Source organism: Anomalospiza imberbis, chromosome 33 (genome assembly GCF_031753505.1).
Source record: "Anomalospiza imberbis isolate Cuckoo-Finch-1a 21T00152 chromosome 33, ASM3175350v1, whole genome shotgun sequence".
NCBI classification, from domain to species: domain Eukaryota; kingdom Metazoa; phylum Chordata; class Aves; order Passeriformes; family Viduidae; genus Anomalospiza; species Anomalospiza imberbis.
The window spans coordinates 1,199,657-1,225,079 of NC_089713.1; the positions used below are offsets into that span (position 1 = coordinate 1,199,657).

The 25,423-nt window shown below is 55.0% G+C and overlaps 3 protein-coding genes across 3 annotated transcripts in view; 2 read left to right on the forward strand and 1 right to left on the reverse strand.

The window, feature by feature from the left end:
• Positions 1–25,423, reverse strand: part of LOC137463965 (zinc finger protein 208-like) — a 1,270,300-nt gene that overhangs the window by 1,107,416 nt on the left and 137,461 nt on the right. The window lies entirely within an intron of this gene.
• The window catches only part of LOC137463966 (zinc finger protein 271-like), a 1,077,684-nt gene that overhangs the window by 906,358 nt on the left and 145,903 nt on the right, over positions 1–25,423 (forward strand). The gene's annotated exons all lie outside the window — the stretch shown is intronic.
• LOC137463969 (olfactory receptor 14J1-like) lies at positions 5,257–6,189 on the forward strand. Its single transcript, XM_068175311.1, has one exon. It carries the CDS (start codon positions 5,257–5,259, stop codon positions 6,187–6,189), a length of 933 nt encoding a protein of 310 aa, XP_068031412.1.

Genomic DNA, 25,423 nt, shown 5'->3' on the forward strand with positions numbered 1-25,423 from the left:
GCATACATGGAACAACACACTGGGGACACCAGCGCTAAGTGATCGATTTCTAAGGGACTGGGCCTGCATAGGAATTTTTGGGATAGCTAAGCAGGTAATTGAAAGGTGTGTGATATGTCAACAAGTAAATGAGAAGGTCATGAGGAAAACACCCAGGGGAGGGCGAGAAGTAGCCTTATAGCCCTTTCAAAACATCCAAGTAGACTTTACCGAGCTTCCCCAGGTACAACGGTGGAAGTTTTTACTAGTGATAGTAGGTAACCTGACTCATTGGGTAGAGGCGGTACCCACGGTTAAAGCCAATGCCAATGTTGTGAGTAAAACACTTCTAGAATCAATCATTCCCCAACATGGGATGGTGAACAGGATTGATTCAGACCAAGTGTAAGAAGCCGTCTGAAGCCCCCACTTTTGCCTACCGATTGCCACAAGGAGAAACCCCCTTCCTCCACTACAGTACCGGCTTGGAGAGAGCAGCAGTGCAGGTGCAGCTGCTGCACTGTTACGTTAGCTGTTCCGAACAAGGCCTGGCAAGGACTTGGCAAGGACTTAGCAAGGAATCGGCAAGGACCTGGCATGAACACAGCAAGGAACGGCCTACTGCATATTTGCCCACTCTCCTCCTGAAGCTGAGTGAACTTTTGGGGTGACCCTAGTGGTCTCTCACTGAAGACCTCTCATCTGCCCCATTACCACTGTGACAGACGGATGGAGATCGAAAACCCTCCTCCTAAGGACTGAGACTGAGACCCCTACCACAGGGAGGGGAGAAACCACTAATGACATGACCTGTTCTTCTTCAGTAATTCCAATGGACTTATTCTTCATTGTGTTTGTCCTGCTTCGGTGGTTTCAGTGGACTCACCTGTTCCCCCACAGCAATCACAATAGACTCTCATTGTCCTGCATATTCCCCCCTTTTTTCCTCCGTGGACTATAACTGGACCCCTGAGTTGACCAGAATTTTGAAGACTTCCCCGACACAACCAGACGGATCCCCATCGTCCGGACCAGTGAGGATCTCGCCTGTGTTGGTAGCTATTCCCATCCCCCTCTTTTCTCTCTCTCTCTCTCTATCCTTTTATCTCCTTTCTGATCCCCACTATCGCATTTACTGTTTTGGCCCCTAATAAAGGTACATTTGTTGTGATTAACTAATAGTCCCTTGTTGTTTGCCTTTTTGCACTTTTGGGATTGGTGAAAAGAACCATCACGACACCCCGCACAAGCGGATCATGACACCAAGGAACTCATTTCACCTCTAAAATATTGCAAAAAGTTGTTCAAACCCTGGGAGTAAATGGGAATTACACACTCCATGGCATCCACAGAGTTCTGGTCACACTGAGAGGATGAATCAAACTCTTAAAAGAGCTCTAGATAAGCTGATGATGGAAACCCGAATGTCATGGATGAAATGTCTCCCTTTGTCCTTATTAAGACTTGGAACTCAACCCCAGTCAGATCTGGGGGTGTCACCCTATGAAATGACGTTTGGGTTACCCTTTTTGACCTCACCCCAGAGGGTTGCCACCTATGAGAAAGGGGAAGCCAATGCCAAGAAATACGTTATGTCTATAGCAGAAACCTTAGAAGGGCTAAGACATAAAGGGGCAATTCCTCAAACAGCCACCCTGGATTTCAGACTCAATAACATTAATTCTGAGGATTTGATCAAGTAATGATCAAGTCATGGAGAGATCAGCCTCTAACTCTTCAGTGGGAAGGTCCCATTCAGGAACTGCTCACCACCAAATCGGCCGTGTGAACTGCAGAGTGGGGATGGACTCATGCCAACAGATGGACTCATGCCAACAGAGTTAAAGGCCCAGTAGGAAAAACACAATGAGTGGACTGTATATAACATCCAGACCAGGTGAAACAAGATTGAATCTCAGGCAGAGACTGAAAGACAACCAGAAAAACACCAAGACGCCCAAAGTCAAGCTTCCACCAGCCAGTTTGAGAACTGTCTTCCTGCTTTAATGGGTGAGAATTACCAGCACCTGTTGAGGGGAAGTACACAAGGGACCGTAAGAGGTAATGGAACAGCTTCTTTAAGAAAATAAGACAAAGGATAGAGGGCAAGACCCCTTTGTTCACTTCCAAGAAGATGGCATAGCCCTGCTGTGGGTAGCAACCCCGTAGGCATGGTAAGGTAGGGACAAAAGGTCATATCGGACCACTGTCATTCCCCAACTGTCTTTGAATACAACAGGGACTGGAGGGCGAGACCAAGCTGGCCTCTGGACCCCTAAGGTACAATGACTATGGGTAGCAACCACATAGGCATGATAGATGGGAGTCAAAGCCATCCTGGACCTCTGTTAGGCCCTTTTGTCCATTCCAAATAAGTGTGTCTAAGGAAAACCTGAGATTTTCCTCCTGTTCCCACTGTCCTTGCCCACATCAACAGATGCTAGTATGACTCATACAAGAGAGAGAGAAAATTTTAAATTAAATGTTCAAGCAAAATGACATATAGAAAAAGAAAGGGGGGGGTTGTTATAGATGGGTAATCCTATGGTTGACTCTCACAGTTAAGGGGTGAATATTAAGTAGATGTTAAGAGAAGTTGTGTAGGTGTATAGTTATCTTTCCCTTCCCCCTTGCATTGTTATCATGGGATGCCCTCAGTAGTCAGGGCATTTGGGAGGGTTGGCTTGTTGCTATGGCAGCGCCTGACCTCCAATCAAGCTGTAAGAAAGTGATCTCCACCACTGGACAGCAAAGGAGGAGTGGATTGACAAGAATTTGGGAGGGGCTGGAGGTATAAAAGACAGAACATCCATTTTGTAGATGAGCACATGGTGATTGAATCCTTTGCTCCGGAAACTGCATTTATTCTTTATTCACTCTTCTGTTGAATTTTGACAAGGTCTTAATAAACCAGTTAAATTTTTGAAAGTGAAAATTGTTTGTCACATGGGGTTGGGGAATGTGGGGCAAGGTTGTCCACACTGGGTCAGACGTCAAGGTAAAACTTCTCAGACCTGGCCAGACCTCCTTAGGAGTGGCCCTACATCAATATCAATCATAGAATGCAGCAATCAGCTCTTCTCTAAAGAGAACAGTAATAAAAGACACTCTTTAAAATGGGAATACATATTTCTTAGAAGCACTTTGAAATATTTCTCCATAACTGTAAAAGGAAACATTCCTAAGGAACTACATTAGAGCAGAGGGAAATAAAGGCAGAGCCATGATTTGGTAAGACGTGCTTATCCTAAAGAGCCCTGTGGTGCATTTGGAGCTGAGCCCTGGAACTTCAGGGCCTGAGAGGAGATTGCACAAATCTTTCCAGGAGTCAAAGTCAGAGAAAAAACCCAAAGTGTCTCAAAGCATTAATGCGTGCCACTGAGGTCCATCCCCAACACAGGCTCCTCATGGACTCCTTGGAGGAGAGAACTGGAGGCCAGGATGGCACAAAAACCTCTCAGAGACTCAGTGTGGAAAGGAAAATCCAAAGTACCTTAAACTCCTTGAGTATCTCAAAGTATTAATGAGCCCCACTGAGTGTTGTTCCTGACAAAGCCTCTCCAGGGACTAATTACAGCAGATAATTGGAGGCCATGATTGCACAAAGCTCTCAGAGACTCCAAGGCAAAAGCCAAAGCCAAAGTGCTTTGAAAAACCTGCAGTCCCTGGGAGCATGGAGGAGCCCCCAGGGCCATTCCTGAGCAAGGCTCCCCAGGGACTCCTTCCAGCAGATCCTTGAGGCCACTGGGATGTGGGCTAGGGGGGGATGCTGATGGCAGGACAAGGGGCTGACAGTGCCCAGCCTGGCTGGGGCTGTGCCAGGAGGCCCCAGTGCCTCAGGACAAGGTGTCTCCTGACAGCCCTTGGTGGCACAGACCCTGCTGTGCCCCAGGGCACCAAGACTTGGCTTCTCTTGGTCCCCACCTGTCATCGGTGCCTCCAGTTCTCTGCTCTGCCTGGGGCCTGGGGACACTTTCTCAGCCGTGTCCCTCAGTGGGACCCATTAAAAGTCAAAGAAATTTTGGAGTTGGATTCTGACTTGGAGTTCTGGAGAAGTTTCTGCAGCTCCCTCTCAGGGCCTGATGTTCAGGGCCTGAGCACAAAGCCCCAGAGGGTCATTAAAGTCCTTGTGCTGTGTCTGTGCTGCTGAGCTGGGCCGGGCTCCTGGCACAGAGGGTGATCCTGGTAACCAAGGAGAGCTTCGAAAGCACATTTCTCTGGATGAGCAGCTCTTCTCCCAGCCCAGCAGGGCTGGGGCACTGCCTGCAGCCAGCCCGGGCACAGCACAGAGGCACAGAGAGCTTCCATCAGTCAGGGCTGGGAAGGTGCTGAGAAGTGCCTGGGGCAGAATCCCTGGCAGCCCTTGGCACAGGAACCTCTGGCTGCAGGACAATGCAGCTGCAGCTCCTGGAGTGATCTCCTACAGCTGGAACATCCCAATGCCCACAGACCCTGTGAGTACATTCTCTGATCATCTCTTGTGCAGAGCAGCCAGGGGTGCCCAGGGCTGTCCTGCAGAGCAGGGTCCTGCAGCCCAGGGCGCTGTGCTGGGCCAGGGACTCTGCTGCCTGCCAGGGACAGCTCTCAGCTGGCTCAGGGAGCTGCTCCCAGCACTGGGGTCAAGATCTGGGTGGAAGGAGACAGCTGGTAGGGTTTGGAAGTGTTCTTCTTGTGTTGAGGATGCTGCATTGTTCAGGACTGCTCCCAGCATGGCATTTAACTCCAGAAAATTTTCAAGTAGATTATTCAGGGAGCACAGTGAGCCAGGGGCCGCATAAAACGGAAAATCCTACTTTTTTAATCTACTGCTCTGGGTTGTCTGCATGGGAAATTGAGAGATTAATATCTCTCAATTTAGGTTGTGAAAAATAAAAAAGTTTTCTCTCAGATCTGAATAAACCAGGCAGTGACAGAAATCAGCACAGGGTTTCTTTGACACAGCATCAGTGTCACTTTTCCAGCCTCCTCAGGGTTGTTCTGACACTGCCATCAGAGCCTGCAGAGCCAGAGCTGCCCCTGGGCAGTGCCTGAGCTGGGAGGGGTCTGCAGGGCAGAGCTGAGCCCCCAGGGGCTGGGCTGGGCTCTGTCTGCACTGGCAGGGCCCAGCCCTGGGCACAGGGAAGCAGCTGCTGGCAGGGACAGCTCCGGGCAGCAGAGCCCTGGGCAGGCAGAGGGTGGAAAGTGCCCCCAAGCTGTGCTGGGATATTTAAAGTCCTCTCCAAACCCAACTATTCCATGATTGCTTTTATTACAGATCCCCATGTGCAGCCACAGCCAATGTCCAACAGCAGCTCCATCAGCCACTTCCTCCTGCTGGCACTGGCAGACACGCGGCAGCTGCAGCTCCTGCACTTCTGCCTCTTCCTGGGCATCTCCCTGGCTGCCCTCCTGGGCAACGGCCTCATCATCAGCGCTGTAGCCTGCGGCCACCACCTGCACACGCCCATGTTCTTCTTCCTGCTCAACCTGGCCCTCAGCGACCTGGGCTCCATCTGCACCACTGTCCCCAAAGCCATGCACAATTCCCTCTGGGACACCAGCACCATCTCCTACACAGGATGTGCTGCACAGCTCTTTTTCTTTCTGTTCTTCATCTCAGCAGAACTTTCCCTCCTGACCGTCATGTGCTACGACCGCTACGTGTCCATCTGCAAACCCCTGCACTACAGGACCCTCCTGGGCAGCAGAGCTTGTGCCCACATGGCAGCAGCTGCCTGGGCCAGTGCCTTTCTCAATTCACTGCTGCACACGGCCAATACATTTTCCCTGCCCCTGTGCCATGGCAATGCCCTGGGCCAGTTCTTCTGTGAAATCCCACAGATCCTCAAGCTCTCCTGCTCCAAATCCTACCTCAGGGAACTTGGGCTTCTTGCATTTAGTGCCTGTTTAGGACTTGGCTGTTCTGTGTTCATTGTTTTCTCCTATGTGCAGATCTTCAGGGCCGTGATGAGGATCCCCTCTGAGCAGGGATGGCACAAAGCCTTTTCCACCTGCCTCCCTCATCTGGCCGTGGTCTGTCTGTTCATTAGCACTCTTATATTTTACTACCTTACGCCCTCTTCCCTCTCCTCCCCATCCCTGGATCTGGCCCTGTCAGTTCTGTACTCGGTGGTGCCTCCAGCCCTGAACCCCCTCATCTACAGCCTGAGGAACCAGGAGCTCAAGGCTGCAGTGTGGACACTGATGACTGGATGCTTTCAGAAACGTTAAACTGCTGGCCAATTTCTGCAAATCACTTGCAATATAAGTCATCTTTGATACTTGGTTTCATTTTGGAAGTTGTTTTTCTTTGTTTTACTTCCTTAATCTTGTCCACAAAGAAGTATCATTGTTTGTGCCATTTCTCATTTTATTTCTCTCCACCTTCCCTGTGGCCACAGACTGTCAATGAGCAGCCACGCTCTTGGTGGCTGTAAAGGAACTCAAGGATCTGCCAGCAAAGTTTTCTGCAGTGATGCCCTTTTGTTGCCTTCTCTGGAGCTGCAGCAGCAATGTCTGTGTGCAGAGCTGGGGGCAGATCAGCACTGGCAAAGCAGCTCTGGTCCTGCTGGCCACACCATTCCAGATCCAGGCCAGGAGCTATTGGCCTTCTTGGCCACCTGGGCACACGGCTGGCTCATGTCCAGCCTACTGTCCATCAGTCCCTGCAGGTCCCTCTCTGCCTGGCTGCTGTCCAGCCACTCTGTCCCCAGCCTGTAGTGCTGCAGGGGTTGTTGTGGCCAAGGTTCAGGACCCAGCACTCGGTCTTGTTAAACCTCACCTTGTTGGATTTGGGCCCTGGATCCAGCCTGTCCAGGTCCCTCTGCAGAGCCCTCCTACCCTCCAGCAGAGCAACACTTCCAGCCAACTTGGTGTCATCTGCAAAGATGTCCTTGGTTCCAAGGGGCCCCTCAGGGTCACAATGTCCCTTGGGTTACACCAGGCCCTGCACTGTCACACTGGTCTCCTTGGTTCCATGGGGCCCCAAAATGTGACAATGGACTCCTTGGTTCCATGGGGCTTCACAGTGTCACAATGCTCTCCTTGATCCCAGAGTTTCACAGTGGCCCCTTGGTTCCATGGGGCCCCAGAGTGTCATAGTGGCCCCATGGTTACATGAGGTCCCACACTGTCACAATGCTCTCTGTGGTTCCACAAGTCCCCTCAGTGTCACAATGGACTTCTTGTTTCCACGAGGCCACACAGTGTCACAACAGCCTTCCAGATTCCTTGAGGCCTCAGAGTGTCACAGTGGTCCCTTGGTTCCACAAGGTCCTGCAGTGTCACAATGTCCCCTTGGTTCCATGAGGCCCCGCAGTGTCAGAACGGCCCCTTGGTTCCACTGGGCCCTGGACTCTCCCAATGCTCTCCTTGGTTTTGCAGTGTCAAAATGGTGAAACCCCTCGGTTCCAGGAGGCCCCGCAGTGTCACAATGGCCTCTGTGGTTCCACGAGGACCCAGTGTCACGGGGGACTCCCTGGTTCCATTTGGCCCCAGAGCACCACAATGGAGCCCTGGTTCTAGGGGGCTGCACAGGGTCACCATGGTCCTCTTTGTTCCACGAGGCCCTGCAGTGTCAAAATGGCCCCAGAGTGTCCCAGTCATCACAGAATGACAGAATCAAATAGGCTGGAAAAGACCTTTGGGATCATCAAGTCCAACCAATGCCCTAAAACTGCCTTGTCACCCAGACCATGCCACTAAGTGCCACTGGACAGGGACAGTGCCACCTCCCCCCCGGCCTGCCCATTCCAATGCCCACTCACCCTTTCTGTGAAGAACTTCCTCCTGTTGTCCAGCCTAAACCTCCCCTGGTGCAGCTCAAGGCTGTGTCTTCTTGTCCTGCCCTCCAGCAGATCCACACTCACACCAGCTTGGTGTCATCTGCACATTTGGTGATGGTGGGCTCGATCCCCTCACCCAGATCATCAGTGAAGATGTTAAACAGGACTGGGCCCAACACAGATCCCTGGGGGACAGCATCAGGGACTGGACACCAGCTGGATGCAGCACCATCTCCACCGCTCTCTGGGCCCAGCCTCCAGCCAGCTCTTCAATCTCCCAGCGAGGAGGAACCTGCCCAAGCCGTGGGTGCAGCTTTTCCAGGAAATGCTGTCAGAGACAGTGTCAAAGGCTTTGCTGAAGTCCAGATGGACACATCCGCAGCCTTTCCACATCCACAGCTGGGTCACCTGGTTATAAAAGGAGAACAGGTTGGTCAGGCGGGACCTGCCCCTCTTAAATTCACACTGGCTGGCTCTGATCCCTGGGCCATCCTGTGGGTGCCCTGTGATGGCACTCAGGGTGATCTGTTCCAGAACCTTGCCGGGCACCGAGGTCAGGCTGACAGGCCTGGAGTTCCCCAGATCCTCCTCCCAGCCCTTCTTGGGGATGGGGTCACACTGGCACCTCCAGTGCTCTGGGACCTCCCTGGTGAGCCAGGACTGATGGTAAATGATGGAGAGCAGCTTGAGGAGCTCATCCACCAGCTCCCTCATCCCCCTAGGATGGATCCCATCTGATCCCATACACCTGTGAGTATCTGAGTGGCTCAGCAGGTCCCCAGCTGCTTCCTCCTGGATTAGGGACTGCTCTGCTCCCTGTGCCCACCTGTCAGCTCAGGAGAACTCTTGTCCTGAGGACAACCTGTCCTAATATTGAAAATTGATACAAACAAGGTGTTAAGTAGCTTGGCCTTTTCCTTATCTTTAGTTACTATATTCTCCACTGCATCCAGTAAAGAGTAGAGGTTCTCCTTATCCTACCTTTTGTTATAAATCTTTTATAAGAACATGTTTTATTCTTTTTACAGAAGCTGCCATGTTAAGTTCTAATTGAGATTTCACCTCTCAACTTCTCTGTCTGCATGGCCTAACAACATCCTTAAACACTTCCTGAGTTGCTGGTCCTTTTTTCCCTTGAGTATCCTTCTTTTCCATCTGGAAGCTCCCCATGGACAGGGAGTCCCCAGCTCCGTTCCTTGCACAACCTCCAGGAGCCCAGGGCTGCCATCTCAAGTCCCTGCTGGCACTGGGGGCTCCCAGGTGGGCACAAGTGGGGCAGCAGAGCCAGCAGGGAGCCTGCGAGTCTCTTCCAGCCCTGTCTGCTCAGAGTTTGGGCCTTGGAGCCTCAGGTGGCCAAAGGCAGCTGCTGCTGGTCCCTGTGTGTGCCCGTGTCCAGCAGTGCTGCTCCATCCGTCTGTGCCCAGCCACGGGGAAAAGCCTCAGCCCTGCAGGGCCAGGAGCTGCCGGGCTCTGCCTGAGCAGCTCAGCCAGAGGGAAGGGAGCTGCTCCCCACAGGAACCAGGAGCAAAGGGCCGGAGCACCTCGTTCTGGGGCAGAGCCCAAATTCTGTGAGGGAGTAACAGAGTTATTCACGTGCACTGGTGTGTCAGCTCTGCAGGTGCTGTGCCTGCAAACACATGGCTTGAGATGTGCAAAAGAATTCTGCAACTCTTGGCTGGAGCAGGATGTCAGCAGTGCTGAACTCCAGCTTAGTCCAAAGCAAACACTTGACACCTCTGCTCATATCTGCTAGATTTTTTACATCAGGGTATCCAGAGAAAAGTAAACAGAGGAGTAAATATTTTCATTGTTTATCAGAAATATATCTCATTTTGCTGAACATTTCTTTTTCAGAATGTGTTATCTTCTTAAAAAGGAAAGTAATAAAGAAAAAAAAAACCGAGAAAAATATGAAAGAGAAAAAAAAGAAACAAATGTGTAGTGAAAATCTTCTGTAACTTTGGATTAAGAGGTAACTGATATTTTTAAAGGGAGAACTCATTTGCTTTGTGCATGTTCTCATGCCTGGATCCATCTTATGGACTGACCTCAGCATCCATTTTAAAGACTTTGGGTTTTGTTTACAATATTAAGATTTTTTTTTAATTGGAGTTGAAGCAATAGGAGGATGAGAGATGGATTGTGCACAACTGTGTCTTGAGTACAAAAATATTGCAGTTTGAAACTTTGACCTAAAGTATTGAAAATGAAACTTACAAATCCCAGTGCATTGTGTGACAGCAGCTTTTCCTATGGGATGTGCAGCATCACAAAGACTTCATCAGTGGGGTTGGGAGGGCTTGGAGCTTTGTCCTGTGCCACTCTGGGATGTCATGAACCAGGACTTCACCTGCCACCAGCCCAGGTCACCCTCTGCCACCGCAGCTCCTTGGGCCTTGTGTCCCCAGAGCAGACACAAAGTGTTTCTGCTGCTCCCCCTTTGCACAAACCCACAGAGAGCTGGGATTTTTCCGAGGCTCGTGTCTCCATTGGGCCATATTCCCAAAGAACCAGCAGCACATCCTGATGAATACGGCGAGTTACGTGGATGGTTGTCAGCTCCACTTCCTGCCTAGAAATCCTGAAACTGCTTCTAAATGCTGCTCCTTCAGCTCCTGGACACCTTCTCACACAGAACTGGGGAAAAAATCCCCTGGCCACTGGCTAAAAGGTGAGTTATGCCAAAGTTAGAGCCCTGGGGGAAATCTCTGTCCCTCCCTGACGTTTTAATGTATCTGTACATGGGGGTGTGCATGGATGCGTCTTGTATACAAAGGAAGGAGCGTGCAAGCAACGGGACTGACACTTTCAGGGCCCATGCTATTCCATACCTATGGGCACAGAGACATTATGGAAACCCTGGCACACTCAGAGCCTTCTGTCCATGGGTACAGAGACATCCAAGAGCCCCTGGCACACACAGAGCCTTCTGTCCATGGGTACAGAGACATCCAAGAGCCCCTGGCACACACAGAGCCTTCTGTCCATGGGTACAGAGACATCCAAGAGCCCCTGGCACACACAGGCCTGGCACACACAGGCCTTGCAGCACAGGTGGCCTTCCCCACAGGCTGCAGGAGATGAGAACACAACATTTGCCAGCACTGACTGCAAGCCACAGCTCTGGGTGCTCCCCGTGAACCTCAGCTCTGGGACCACTGTCTGCCCCAAGCTTCAGGGGCTGCAGTGGGAGCCTGGCTGGGCTCTGCCCTGGGGCCATCCTGCAGGGACAGCTGCAAACAGGGAGCATTCCCTTGCCACAAACAGCCAAGCCAGGGCTGCAGGGCAGCTGCTCCAGCCCGGAGTGCACTGCTGAGTGCTGTGCTCTGGGGCTGGGGCTCCCCGCACAGGGGACTGGACTGGTGTGCCACAGGAGACAGAGAAGCTGCAGCTTCAGCCTAACTGAGGTGGGTGCGTGGGCTGGGAAGAGTGGGGAGGCTCAAGGGGATTCACAGAGCTCATCCTGCTGCAAGGACGAGGAAAAGGGAGTGGGAACTCAGCAGTGAGGAGAGCTGAGGGCTGGAGAGCAGCTCTGAATGACACTAAAATCCCACTGCACCTCTGAGACATTGCTGCTCCTCAGCCAGTGACAGGATGAGTCCCTAAGCCTGGGGCTCAGCCTTCCTCGTGGTGAGGGGCATCAAGGAAGGCAACAGTGTGATGGAGACTGCCATGGGCTGGGAACTCACTGGGGGAAAAGAGGGAGCAGTTGGGAAGTAAAAGGCAGGTGGAGGAGAGAACTGTTCAGAGAAGGGCTGAGCTACAGCTTGAGCAAGCTGCAAAATGTCATTTGGGGTCATCCCAGATAGATTTCATTTCAGAAGCTATTGAACAAGTTTATTTTGGGGTGGTGTCATGTTTTCCCTGGGAGGTGTACACTCTGCACACTTGAGCTGTGTTGCTGAAATGCTCAAGCAGGTCTGTGCTGCAGGTCACCCCATTTCTTCTTTGGCTGATTGCGGCCCGGTGCTGAGCTCCAGCAGAGCCCTGGCAGAGCCCAGAGCAGCCTCAGCACCCGCAGAGCCCCGCTGCAAGGAGAGAAACCAGAAAGCGCCCGTCAGCTGAAGGCTCCTGTCCCCTTGTCCCAGCCGCCCGCGGTGCCCAGGCCATGCTGGCCGTGCCCAGAGCTGTGCCCAGAGCTGTGCCCAGAGCTGCCCATCCCTGCTGCCTTCGGGAACAGAGCAGGAGGGCAGGACATGTGCCCAGCCTGCAGCCAGCCACGGCACATCCAGCCCTCAGCAGCTGCCCAGAGCAGGATGCTCCCGTGCTCGCTGCCATCTCCCCAAAGCTCTGATCCCACCATGCCAAGCAGACGGGACCCACCTGACGCCATCCCCCGCTGGAAGAAAAGCTGGTCCCAAACCATGTCCTCAGCCTTCTCCAAGGGCACGGCCCATCCACGCCACAGCTGCTCCCAAGCACTTCCCCATTCAGACTGGACCCCAGCTAGAACGCTTCCTCTAGAAAAACACACAACAAATTATTGAAAATAGATTACAGACTAAAAGGGGAACAAGAAAAAAGGTCAAAAATCATATTACTGTCAGGGACTTGAGGAAGGCCCAACCCCTGCATGCCAGGGAAAAACCCACCCACAGGTGAGGGAAGCCCAGGCTTTCTCCCTTCCCCCCTGCACTGCCCCCCAAAATAACGGTGATCCCAAAGCAAACAGGGGCAGTGGAGCAGCCCAAGCCCTTCCTTGCCTGCAAAGCAAAGCAGCCCCTGCACAGGTTCTGGAGTCCCACCTCTGCTCCCACCATGGGGGTTTGTTTGTGTCGGGCTGGCTGCCCCAGCCCCAGCCCCAGCCCGGGGCACGGTGGGTGCTGGGGGCTGTTGGCAGGGCCAGGAGCCCACTCCCATTTCATCACCACCCCAGCCCATCCCCCCAACCCTGCCAAAAGCAGCCTGGCAGCCGACTGAAGGATCAGCTGCATCCACCCCAGCAAAGGGGGAACCTTTGGTTCCTGGCCAGGCTGTGCAATGCCCAAATCTGGGAGCATCCCCCTGCGTGTGGACTCACCTGCTAATTCCCTGTGGAGCCTGGCTTTGGAGAAGGTGTCAGAATCGAAGTCCATCATCCTCAGCTGCCGGTGGCCAGGTGGAGGAAGAGGTTGTCATCCTTGATGTCGTCCTCGCTGTCCCCAGCAGCAGCAGCCCCACCTGGTACAGCTTCTCCAGGGGCTCCTTCTCCTTCCCTGGGGGTGAGCCCAGGCTGTCAGGGTTCTGCCCAGGGCCCAGAGCTGTCAGGGAACCAGGACAAGCAAAACCAGCTCAGATGGCGGCCACCAGTGCTGGGCAGAGCAGCTCAGCTCCAGCACAAGGGCTGCATGTCCCCATCTGATGACCCCTGGGCAGTGACACAGGCAGGACAAAATGTCTGGGTTCCTTTGCTTCTGATTGCCAAGGCATGTGTGGAGCTGCAACTTACCAGGGCCTTGCATCAAAGTGTGCCTGTGGCTCTCTCCCTTCTTCTAGGGCCGATCAATATCCTGCAGCCAGGGATCACAGAACAGCTCTTCTAACGAGGGCCTGTCCGAGTGCAGCATGGATAAACACCGCCTGATCACATCTTGGCACTCTGGGCAGAGAAACCAGAACCCGCCGGTCAGCTGGAGAAGGCTGCTGTTGGCTTTGCCCCACTATTCCCGTGCCCAGGCCATGCTGGATGTGCTCAGAGCTGGGCCTAAACTTCCCCATCAATTCCCTGTTCTGGAGGAGAGCAGGAGAGCAGGACATGTGCCACCTCCTCAGCAGCTGCCAGAGCGGGATGCTCACGAGCTGCTGCTGTCTCCCAGCACTGCCATTGCCGCCGTGGCCAGAGATGAAGATCCACCTTGAGAGAGCCGTCCTGGCAGCGAGAGCTGATGGTCCCAGCTGATGTTCTGGCTCCTCCTGAAAGGGTGCTCCCCGCAGACCATCTGGTGCAGCAGGATGCCCAGGGACCAGATGGTAGCTGGCTTGCCGTAGTACCAGCCAAACTGGGTCCATTCTGGGGGGCTGTATGATCGTGTTCCTATGGAATACAGATGGGATTCATCAGGGGGATGCTGCTGCTCCCAGAGCCTGGCCCCAGCATCCCTGGGCGTGTGGGGGCTGCCCCAGTGGCACACGGGGTGACCGCTGCCCTCTCGCCAGCACCTGGGACTTGTGTACAGACTTGGGGTTGGAAAAGAAGCCACTGGGGTTGGAAGAGGGCAGCAGAAGTCCTGGCAAGGCCCAACCATGAGGAGGAAAAACCCACCCAGTGCTTGGGAAAACCATGCCTTCATCCTCCCTGCCTGCACTGCCCAAAAACATCATGAATCCAAAACAAACCAGGTGAGTGGAGCAGTCCAAGCCCTTTGTCACCTGCACACCAAACCGGCTGGGACACAGGTTACGGCCCCCCTCTCTGCTACCCCCACCCACCCGTGTTTTTGTTGGGCTGGCTGCCCCAGCCCCTGCCTCAGTCCTGCCCAGAGTGGTGGGCAAAGGCTGCCAGCAGGGCTGGAAGCTGGCTCCCCACCCAGCCCTGCTCAAATGCAACTCAGCTGAAATCTCAGTGCCATGAAGGGCAGCAAAAGGGAGAATCCCCGCTGCCACACCCAGCTTGGGCTGTGAGATGTTGGGCCATGAGATGCCAGGACCGAGAGCACACCCCTGCGTGGGCTCACCTGCAAAGCGAGTGTAGGCTGTGTCTTGCAGGTAGGTGCCACAGCCAAAGTCGATCAATTTGGCCTGCCCAGTGGCCAGGTCAACCAGGATGTTCCCTGGTTTGATGTCCCTGTGCAGGACCCCACAGCTGGTGCAGTGCTGCACGGCCTCCAGCACCTGGCGGAACAGATCCCGCGCCACCTCCTCGGACAGGAACCCCCGTGCCCGAATGAAATGGTGCAGGTCCTGAGACCGCTTTGGGCGCTCCAGCACCATCAAGATGTCGTTGGGGAGCTCAAGCCACTCCAGCAGCTGGATGACACCGGGGAAGCCAGTGGAGACCTTGGCCAGCAGCACGATCTCCAGGGGTGCGCTGGTGCCGTCGGGCTGCGGGAGGAACGCAATTCCGTCAGTGGGGCTGATGCCGTGCCAGGGGTCGGGAACCCCTCACCCAGCACGGGATGCTCTGCGCCCTGCGCTGGCCCCACGCCTGCTCTCCCTCGAGGTGTCCTGGTTGCTTCCACCCTGCCGGGCCTCGGCTCATCCCCGCCGGCACGGCCCGGCTTCTGCCGCTGGCCCCGCTCACTCACCAGCTCGCCCCAGTGCAGGACGCGGTTCCTTGGCACCCTTTTGATGGCCACCTGCAAGCCAAGAGCAGCAGCGGGCTGAGCTCGCCACCCGCCCTGCCCAGCCCCAGCCCCATCTTCCCCCCCTCCTCCTCCTCTTCCCCCCCCCTCCCCTCCTCCTCCCCCTCTCTCTACTCCTCCTCCTCCTCCCGTTCCCCTCCTCCTCCTCCTCCTCCGCCCGCCGCCGGCCCCGCCGCTCACCGGGGCGCCGTCCGAGAGCCGCGTGACCGCGAAGACGCTGCCGAAGCCGCCGCTGCCCAGCAGCGAACCCAGCCGGTACCGCTCCTGCAGGCCCTGCTGCGCCTTCCCTGCGGGCGGGACGCGGCTGTCAGCGCTCGGCCCGGGGCCAGGAGCGGCCCCCGAGCGCCCCCCGACCGCCCCGGGCCGGCCCTCCCCAGGCGTTCGCTCCCGGCAACGGGACAGCGGCGGCTCGGGGGCGGCGGCCGCGCTGCCGAGCGGCGGAGCTCGGGCCGGGGAAGCCGCAGCGGAGGCGGCGGCAGCGGCCGCGCCGCGTGTGTCCTCCGCGGGGCCCGGGAGGAGCCGGGGCCGGGGCCGGGACTGGAGCCCACGTCGGGGCCGGGGCCGTGCTCGGGCCAGGCGGAGCCAGAGGGAGGCGATGCCGCCCCAGCCCCAGGCACTGATGCCCGCCCAGCAGCGCCACCGCCAGCACTGCCAGAGCCGGGCGGAGGCGAGACCCCCGCGGGACGGCCGGGGGCGGGGACGGGGACGGGAACCGGGGTGGGGACGGGGGCGGGGCAGCCCCGCCCGGGGCCGGGGGCGGGCCGGGGGCATGGCCCAGCCCGGCAGGGGAGAGGGAGACTTGAAGAGGAGGGGGCACAGGGAAAGAGAGGGCGGGAGAGGGTGTGGGACAGCGGGAGAGGGAGAGGAGAAGCAATAGAAAGTAAAGAAAGTCGCTTCTTTCACTGCTGCTGCTGCCGCCGCTGCTGCCGCCGCTGCAACTGAAGCTCCGGGGCCGTTTGTCCCCGTGTCCGTTTGTCCGTTGCCCGCTCGCCCCTGCGCCCAGCCCCCCGCTCCCCGGGGGCAGCCCCTGAGCCTGTCTAAACACGGGAACTTTGCCCTGTTCAGCCCAGATCCAGACTCTGGACTCCTGCACGAGGTCAGAAGTATCTCAGAGGTCCCCGCTGAGGATCAAACCCTATCGGGGCACATTCCCTGGCTGGAGGATTCCCTGGTCCTGGTCCTGCACTTATGGCTCCAGCGTTGCTTTCCAGCAAAAATTGGAAGGCAAACTGCGTGGCTCATGGTACTTTAGAGTGTCTAGAACTCGCTAAGTCACTGATCTTAGAGGTGAGAGGCATTTGGAATTAATGGGATGTAGAAGTAGTGCAAGATGGAGAAAGGGAGCAGAGAAATAAATAGAGGAAAACATCTTGGACTGTTTCTTTCAATTTTACTTTCACTTCCGGAAAGCTGTTTCAGATTTCCAGGAATCTTCTCCACAGTCCTGTTTGCTCTTCTCAAGAACCTTTCCTGGGGAACCAGGTTGAGCTCCTGTCACAAGATGTGCCACCACCTGCAGCTTCTCTTGGCTTTCCACACCGTGAGTGCAGCAGGACTCTTGCAGCAGAGCAGGACAAAGGTTTGGAGAACTTGACAGCTTGTCCTTTCTCTTCCTGGAGAGCTGGGGAGTTGTGCCATTGGTGAGGTTTTCATTGTGACTGTTCCAGCCTTGGGAAACAGGAGGTGGAACCAGGACTTGTTAGGGAATACAAGCCTGACTGAATGCAGAGAAGGAATCTCCAGAGCCCGCAGCCAGAAATGGAGAGTTGTGTGATAATCATTCCCACATCTCCATGGACACCTGGAAAGTGATCTAGAACATGAAAATGGGACAGAGGGAGTTTGTTTCTGTGTTCAGTTTGGGTGATTCTACATCTCCAGTGCTGGTATAAATCAAGAGCACAGTCAGTTCATGATAAGCACCAGAACAGGCTGGACCTCTGAGAGTAGGTGATGGAATGGATTTGAAAAGGAGAAATGCAGGGAATGACTTGGTGGACTGTGCCAGGAGCAGGGCAGGTCCCGCTGCAGGAAAAGCCCCAGGCCAGCCCCAGCACAGGGAAGGCCTCGGGCACAAGGGCAGAGTGCCGTGCTGGGAGCTGTGCCAGGGAGAGCCTGAGGCACCAAAGGCGCCTTGGCAGCAGCAGCTGCTTGCAGGGCATGGCCAGAAGCCTCCCTTGGCAAGCCGGCCTGGTGGCCAGCACTGCAGAGCTGCTGCCTCAGGGCTCATTTCTGGCTGGGCTCTGCCCCAGCCCACAGAGTGTGACCTCAGCCCTGACTCTGCCACGGCCCTTGTGCCTGAGCCCTGCAAAGCCCAAAGGTCACCTGTGCCCCCCTGGCTGTGCCAGCCCCTGGGGCAGGGGGAGGAAAGGCAGAGAAGGGGCTGGGTTTGGCTGTGGGATGTGGGGTCCAGCAGAGACCATGAGGAGTCGAGGCAGTGGATGGAGTGCACTGAGCAGCCCCTTCTGCCCATGCAGTCCTGGAATGGTTTGGGTGGGAAGAGCTTTGCAGTGCTCATCTCATCCAAACCCCGCCATGAGCAGGGACATCTTTCACCAGATCAGGTTGTTCAGAGCCCTGTCCCAGCTGGACTTGAATGTTTCCAGGGATGGGGCACTGACCACCTCCCTGGGAACCTGTCCTGGTGTATCACCACCCTCATCATCAAACATTTCCTCCTTATCTGTTCTTATCTGAACCTCCCTTCCTTTAGTTTAAAACCACCCCCGTTTGTCCCGTTGTGCAGGCCCTACTAAAACCTCTGTCCACCCTTGTATTCCCAATGAGCCGGGTTTCCATGGCAACTGCCAGGACAGGTGACCCAGGTGTCACCCCCAGTGAGGGCTGCCATGGAAACAGTGCCCAGCACTGCCCCTTTCTGTCGGGCTGACCTGGCCTTTGGCCCTGGCCCTGGCGTTTGCTGCTGGTTCCGCGGCGCCTGATCGGCCAGCGCGGCACAGGGCAGGTGGCCATGGCACAACCCCCAGCAAGGGATCCCCTCTGGCTCTGTGACAGCAGCCCTGAGCAAGGGGCCAGGGCAGGTTTCCATGGCACCAACCATCACAACGGCTCCAGGAGCAGAGTGACTCTTGCCAAGGAACTTTGCCTTGCTGTCACTTAATATTAAATCTGGTTTTTGCTGATCCCTTGCTGGGGATTTTTTCAGCGCTCTCAAGCCCTCGTTGGTAACAGGGTGAAGGAGCCCTGGCCCAGGCTCTGGCCCTGGGGGACACGGGGACGCTGCCGGAGGGTCCCTGTCCCCCTGTCCCACCCCCAACAGCCCCGGCCCCCGTCCCCGTGTCAGGCTCTGGGGTCGATCTCGTGGAACATCCTCTGGGGGAGGCTGCGGTGCCGGGGGCGGGGGGACCCGGGCGGACAGGGGACCCCGCTGTGCACGAGCAGCGTTGGACTTCTCTGGGGGGAACTGGGAGGGGGGGCTGGGGTGGAGTGACCTCCCCAGTGACCTCACACAGCCCCTGTGAGGTCACACAGCCCCTGTGATGTCACACAGCCCACTCTGAGATGTATCAGGCCACCTGTGATTTCATACAGGTGTCCTGTGATGTTACAGCCTGCTCTTTGAGGTCCCAGTTTGCTCTGTGATATCAGAAAATCTGCCCTGTGAGGTCACAGCCCAGCCTGTGATGTCACAGACACCCTGTGATGTCATAGCCAGCTCTATGAGGTCACAGCCACCTTTGTGATGTTATGCAGTCTCGTTGTCATGTCACAGCCTGCTCTGTGATTTCACAGTCAGCTCTGTAATGTCACAACCCACTCTGTATTTTCTCAGCCTTCTCTGTGCCATCACACAGCTGCTCTGTGATGTCACAGAGCCCTTTTCTATGATGGCAGAGTCTTCTCTGTGGCCTCGCAGCCTGTTCTGTGATGTCACACTGCCAGCCTGTAATGTCAGAGCCGACTTTGTGACATCACAACCTCCTCTGTGATGTCACATCCTGCTATGTCATGTCACATAATAAACCAGTGATGTCACAGCCAACTGTATGATGTCACAACCTGGTCTGTGATGTCACACAATCACAGAATCACAGAATTGCTGGGTTGGAAGAGACCTTTAAGGTCATCAAGTCCAACCCATGCGCTAACACCACCTCAGCTAAACCATGGCACTGAGTGCCACATCCAGTCTTTTTTTAAACACATCCCAGGATGGTGACTCCAGCACCTCCCTGGACAGACAGTTCCAGTACTTTATCACCCTTTCCATAAAAAACTTTTTTCCTAATATCCAACCTAATTTTCCCTTGGTGCAGCTTAAGACACTGTCCTCTGGTCCTGTCAGTTGCTGTGAGGAGAAAGAGACCGACCCCCACCTGACTGCAACCACCTTTCAGGGAGTGTAGAGAGTGATAAGGTCACCTCTGAGTCTTCTCCAGGATAAACAACTCCATCTCCCTCAGTCATTCCTCACAGGACTTGTGTTCCAGACCCTTCACCAGCCTTGTTGCCCTTCTCTGGACACACTCCTGCTCCTCCATGTCCTTCCTAAGTGGGAGGGCCCAGAACTGGACACAGCACTCGAGGAACGGTGCCAGTACAGGGGAAGAATGCCAAGTACACGAGTGCCATGTACAGGGGAAGAATGACCTCCCTGCTCCTGCTGGCCACACCATTCCTGATCCAGGCCAGGAACCATTGGCCTTCTTGGCCACCTGGGCACACTGCTGGCTCATGTCCAGCCTGCTGTCGACCAGTGCCCCCAGGTCCCTTTCTGCCTGGGCACTGTCCAGCCACACCGCCCCCAGCCTAGAGCTGTGCAGGGGGTTATTGTGGCCAAAATGCAGGACTTGGCACTAGGAATGATTAAACTTCATCTTACTGGAATCTTCCATCTATCCAGCTGTTCCAGGTGTTCCTGCAGAGCCCTCCTGCCTTCCAACAGATGGACACATGCTCCAAGTTTAGTGTCATCTGCAGATTTACTAATGAAAAGCTCAATCCCCTCATCCATGTGGTCAATAAAAATATTGAACAGAGCTGGCCCAGCACAGAGCCCTGAGGGACAGCACTGGTGACTGTCCCCAGCTGGATGCAGCACCGCTCACCACCACTCTCTGGGCCGGCCATCCAGCCAGTTCTGAACCCAGCACAGAGTGCTCCTGGCCCAGCTGTGGGCTGCAGCTTTTCCAGGAGTGTGCTGTGGGAGACAGTGCCAAAGGCCTTGCTGGAGTCCAAATAGACACATCCACAGCCTTTCCTGCATCCACCAGGAGGGTCACCTGGTCATAGAAGGAGACCAGGTTGGTCAGACACGACCTAGCCCTCCTAAACCCCTGCTGGCTGGGTCTGACACCCTGGCCATCCTGGAAGTGCTGTGTGATGGCACTCAGTGTGAACTGTTCCATGACCTTACCGGGTACCGAGGTCAGGCTGACTGGCCTGTAATTACCAGGATCCTCCTTCCCACCCTTGCTGTGAATGGGTGTCACATTGGGCAGCTTCCAGTCATCTGGGACCTCACCAGTGAGCCAGGACTGTTGGTAAATGATGGAGAGTGGCTTGGCAAGCTCATCTGCCAGCTCCCTCATCACCCTGGGGTGGATCCCATCTGGTCCCATGGATTTATGAACATCCAAGCAGCTCAGCAGTTTTCTGACGGCCTCCTCCGACAGAGGAACAGTGTCCCACTCTGCTCCCTGGCACCATCTACCAGCCCAGGAGGACAGTTGTCCTGAAGGCAAATCGTCTCCTCACTAAAAACTGAGGGAAAAAATGGCATTAAGCACCTCTGCCTTCTCCTGATCTGCAGTTATTAAATTCCCTTCCACATCTAATAAAGAACAGAGGTTGGTCTTACCCTTCCTTTTACCATTGACATATTTGTAAAATCATTTTTTATTATCCTTTATAGAAGTTGCCATTTTAAGTTCAAACTGAGCTTTGGCCTCCCTAATATCTTTCCTACATGCCCTAGCAAGGCCCTTAAATACTTCCTGAGAGACCTGACCCTCCTTCCAAAGATGATACATCCTCTTTTTATTCCTAAGTTCCTTCAAAACCTCCTTGCCCATCCAGGCTAGATGTTTGCCTCGTCGACTCATCTTTTGGACCACAGGAACAGTCTGTTCCTGTGCCCTCGAGATCTGTATTTTGAAGCTTGCCCACCTTTCCTGAACTCCTTTGTTTTTAAGGGCTGCTTCCCAAGGAACTCTCTGAATAAGTCTCCTAAGTAGGCCAAAGTCTGCCCTCCGAAGTCCAATGTAAAAGTCTTATTAGTGTTCCTCCTGAATTCACCAAAATATTGAGAATTCTATAGTTTCATGATCACTGTGCCCTAAGTGACCTCCAACCACCACATCTCCCACCAGCCCATCTCTATTTACAAACAACAGATCTAACATAGTCCCGCTCCTGGTGGGCTCACTCAGCAGCTATGACAAAAAATTGTCCTCCACAAACCCTAAATATTTCCTAGACTGCCTCTTTTCTGCTGTATTGAGTTCCCAGCAAATGACCAGCAGGTTGAAGTCGCCTACAAGAACAAGGGCTGATGATCCTGAAACATTCTCTAGCTGCTTATAGAATGAGTTGTCCAGCTCTTCTTCCTGGTTGGGTGGACAGTAACAGACTCCCAGTAGGATGTCAGCCTTGTTGGCCTTCCCCCTAAGTCTCACCCATAGACATTTGACTTCATAATCATTAGTTTCAACATCGTAGCATCAAAAGCCTCCCTAATGTAAAGGGCCACCCTCCACCTCTTCTCCCTTTCCTGTCTCTCCTGAAGAGCTTGTAGCCATCCAGTGCAGTGCTCCAGCCATGTGAGTCGTCCCACCCTGTTTCTGTGATGGCAATTACATCACAGCTCTGCTGCTGCACCATGGCCTCCAGCTCTTCTTGTTTGTTACCCATGCTGTGTGCACTGGTGTACATGCACCTCAGCTGGGCTGCTGATTTCACCCCTAACTCAGGCTTACCACCCATGAGCCTGCTTCCAGACAACCCAGCTGCATCCCCTTCCCCTTCAGACCTAGTTTAAAGCCCTCTCAACTAGTTCTGCCACTTCATGAGCTAAAATTCTTCTGCCCTTCACAGAAAGATGGAGCCCGTCTGGTCCAAGCAGGCCAGGTGCTGTAAAAGTTGCCCCATGATTAAAGAATCCAAAATTTTGTTGATGACACCAACCCTTGAGCCACTCATTGATAATGTGAGCTCTCCTATTGCTTTCACTATTCTTCTTAGCCACCAAAGGGACTGAGGAAAAGACTGTCTGGGCCCCTGTCCTATTAACCACCTGACCCCATGCCCTAAAGTCCCTTTTAATTGCCCTGACACTCCTGTTTTCAATCTCATCACTGCCAGCCTGGGGTATCAGCAGTGGGCAATAATCAGAGGGCTGAATCAGCCCAGGCAGTGTGTCAGTGATATCCCGTACCCGGGCCCCAGGGAGGCAGCAGACCTCTCTGTGGGGTGGCTCTGGTCAACATATGGGGCCCTCTGTTCCCCTCAGAAGGGAGTCACCCACCACAATTACCCTTCTGTCCTTTTTGATGTTAGAGGTGCTGATCTGTCTCACAGATGAATCATAATTGGGAGGTTCACTGGGCAGATAATTTTCTTCTAAACTATCTGGCTGACTCTCCAGATCCAGGGCATCATACCGAATCTGAAGTGGCACCTGGCTTGGGAGAGGGGGTTGGGAGGGATTTTTATTATTACCTCCTCGAATAGGTACCCACTCCCACTCCCCTTCATCAGCCAGGTGTCCTTCTATAGCCTGACAGTGGGAGGAGTGGGAGACAGCGGGAACCAAGGAGAGCATTGCTGCCCTGCCAGACCTCATGGAACCAAGGAGCCATTGTGACACTGCAGGGCCCTGGGGCACCACGGTGCCATTGTGACACTGCAGGGCCCAAGGATCCAAGAGACTTTGTGACACCAGAGGGACACTGTGACACTGGGAGGCCTCATGGAATCATGGAGACCATTGGGACACTCTGGGGCCTCATGGAACCGTGGTGACACCAAGTTGTCTGGGGGTGTTGATCTGCTGGAAGGCAGGAGGGCTCTGCAGAGGGCCCTGATAAGGCTGGATCCAGGAACCAAATCCAACAAGGTGAGGTTTTACATGTCCAAGTGCCAGGTCCTGTACTTTGGCCACAACAACCCCTGCAGCGCTACAGGCTGGGGACAGAGTGGCTGGACAGCAGCCAGGCAGAAAGGGACCTGCAGGGACTGATGGACAGCAGCCTGGACATGAGCCAGCCGTGTGCCCAGGTGGCCAAGAAGGCCAATGGCTCCTGGGCTGGATCAGGAATGGTGTGGCCAGCAGGAGCAGGGCTGTGATTCTTCCCCTGTGCTGGGCACTGGTTGGGCAGCACCTCGAGTGCTGTGTCCAGTTCTGGGCCCCCAATTTAGGAAGGACATGGAGGGGCTGGAGCGTGTCCAGAGAAGGGCAGCAAGGTTGGTGAGGGGTCTGGAGCACAAGTCCTGTGAGGAGCGGCTGAGGGAGCGAGGGTTGTTGATCCTGGAGAAGAGGAGGCTCAGGGAGACAAGGCACTGCCAGGGCACAGGTTGGACTTGATGATCTCCAAGGTCTTTTCCAGCCTTGCTGATTCTGGGATTCTGTGAAACCACCCTTGGAGCAGTTGCAGGAGGAGCCCTGGGCCTCCTCTTCAGAAGCTCCAGCAGCCCAGGTCCCTCAGCTTCTCCTCACAGCCCCAAAGCCCATCCTGTCAGTCCTGCAGAGCCTCTGCAGCCCCTCCTCACTGCCCAGAACAGGCAGCCCCACAGCCAGACACAGCAGCCCAGAGGTGCCCCCCTGGCCTGGGCTGCCTCTGGCAAGGGAGCAGCACGAGGCACTGCAGGAGCCTGCAGACAATTCCTGCAGCACTTGTGGGATGATCCTGCTCCCCAAGGGCCGTTCCCATGGTGCCAAGTCAGGAACTGGAATGGGGGAGTGGGGCCAGAGAGGAAAGGACAAACACGGATGGGCTGGGTGCAAGGGAGGGAACAGGGATGGCCAATAGGGAGAAATCTGGATCATTAAAGAGGAAAGAAAGCAGAGGTGAAGCCAAGGAAATGCTCAGGGCAGTCTGGGGGTGGCTGCCAGGCAGCCCTGGCTCGGAGCAACAGCGTCTGCAGGGGGACAGGAAACTCCCAGCTGATGGGAACAAACTTTCTGGCTGACTGCAGAGGCCAGGACAAAGCTGAGTGGTTTCCCTGGCGTCCCCCAGCCCTTCCTGGTCCCAGGGGCTGATGGCATTTGTGCTCCCTCAGGTTCATGTCCCCCCGCAGCAGCATGGGGGTGCTCCCGCCTGCTGTGTGCAATGCAAACAGGGGCTCCTGAGCCAGTGCTGCCGTGGCTGTGCCTGCAAGGATGCGGCACCTGTGTGAGCTGGGGGAGAGGCCAGGGCTGCAGAGGGGGGATGTTGTTGGCAGCTCCATCAGGACGCTCTGGGACGCTGCCCTGGGCTGTCCAGCGCACTGGGGATGGATCAGCCCCTGCTCTGCTGCTCCTTCCCGTCTTCCCCCAGGGCCCTTGCAGAGCACCAGCCATGCTGTTTGCCCCCAGCCTGCCCACGGCCAGCCTGGGGCTGCTCACGGGGGTTTTCTGTGCTGAGCATTGGCCTGGCCGTGTTCTTGAGAGAGCCTGGGCAAGGAGCTTGGAGCCCCCAGGCCCTGGCCTGAGGCGTCAGCGCTGCCCCAGCAGTGCCCATGGGCTGTCCCTGCTGCAGCCCCGGCACTGCCACCCCCAGGACTGTGCCCGGCCCCGAGAGCACTCAGGCCCTGCAGCAACACCAGGGCCACCAGGGCAGCGGGGCAGGGCCACGGAAGCAGCACTGGCAACACCAAGTGCTGCTGCTGCTGGGCACAGCTGCTGTGCCAGCACTGATCTGCCCCAGCTCTGCACACAGACATTGCTGCTGCAGCTCCAGAGAAGGCAACAAAAGGGCATCTCTGCAGAAAACTTTGCTGGGACATCCTTGAGTTCCTTTAAAGCCATCGAGAGCACAGCCCCTCATTGACACAGTCTGTGGGCACAGGGAAGGTGAAGAGAAACAAAAGGAGAAATGGCACAGAGTGTATTTTTAATTGTGGAGAGTATGAAAAAAAAAAAAAAAACAAAATATGAACCTCCAAAACAAAACCAACAAGAAGTATAAAAGATGACTTTTATTACAAGTGACTGGCAGAAATTGGCCAGCAGTTTAATGCTTCTGAAACCATCCAGTCATTAGTCTCCACACTGCAGCCTTGAGCTCCTGGTTCCTCAGGCTGTAGATGAGGGGGTTGAGGGCTGGAGGCACCACCGAGTACAGAACTGACAGGGCCAGATCCAGGGATGTGGAGGCGAGGGAAGAGGGCTTCAGGTGAGAAAACACTGCAGTGCTGACAAACAGGGAGACCACAACCAGGTGAGGGAGGCAGGTGGAAAAG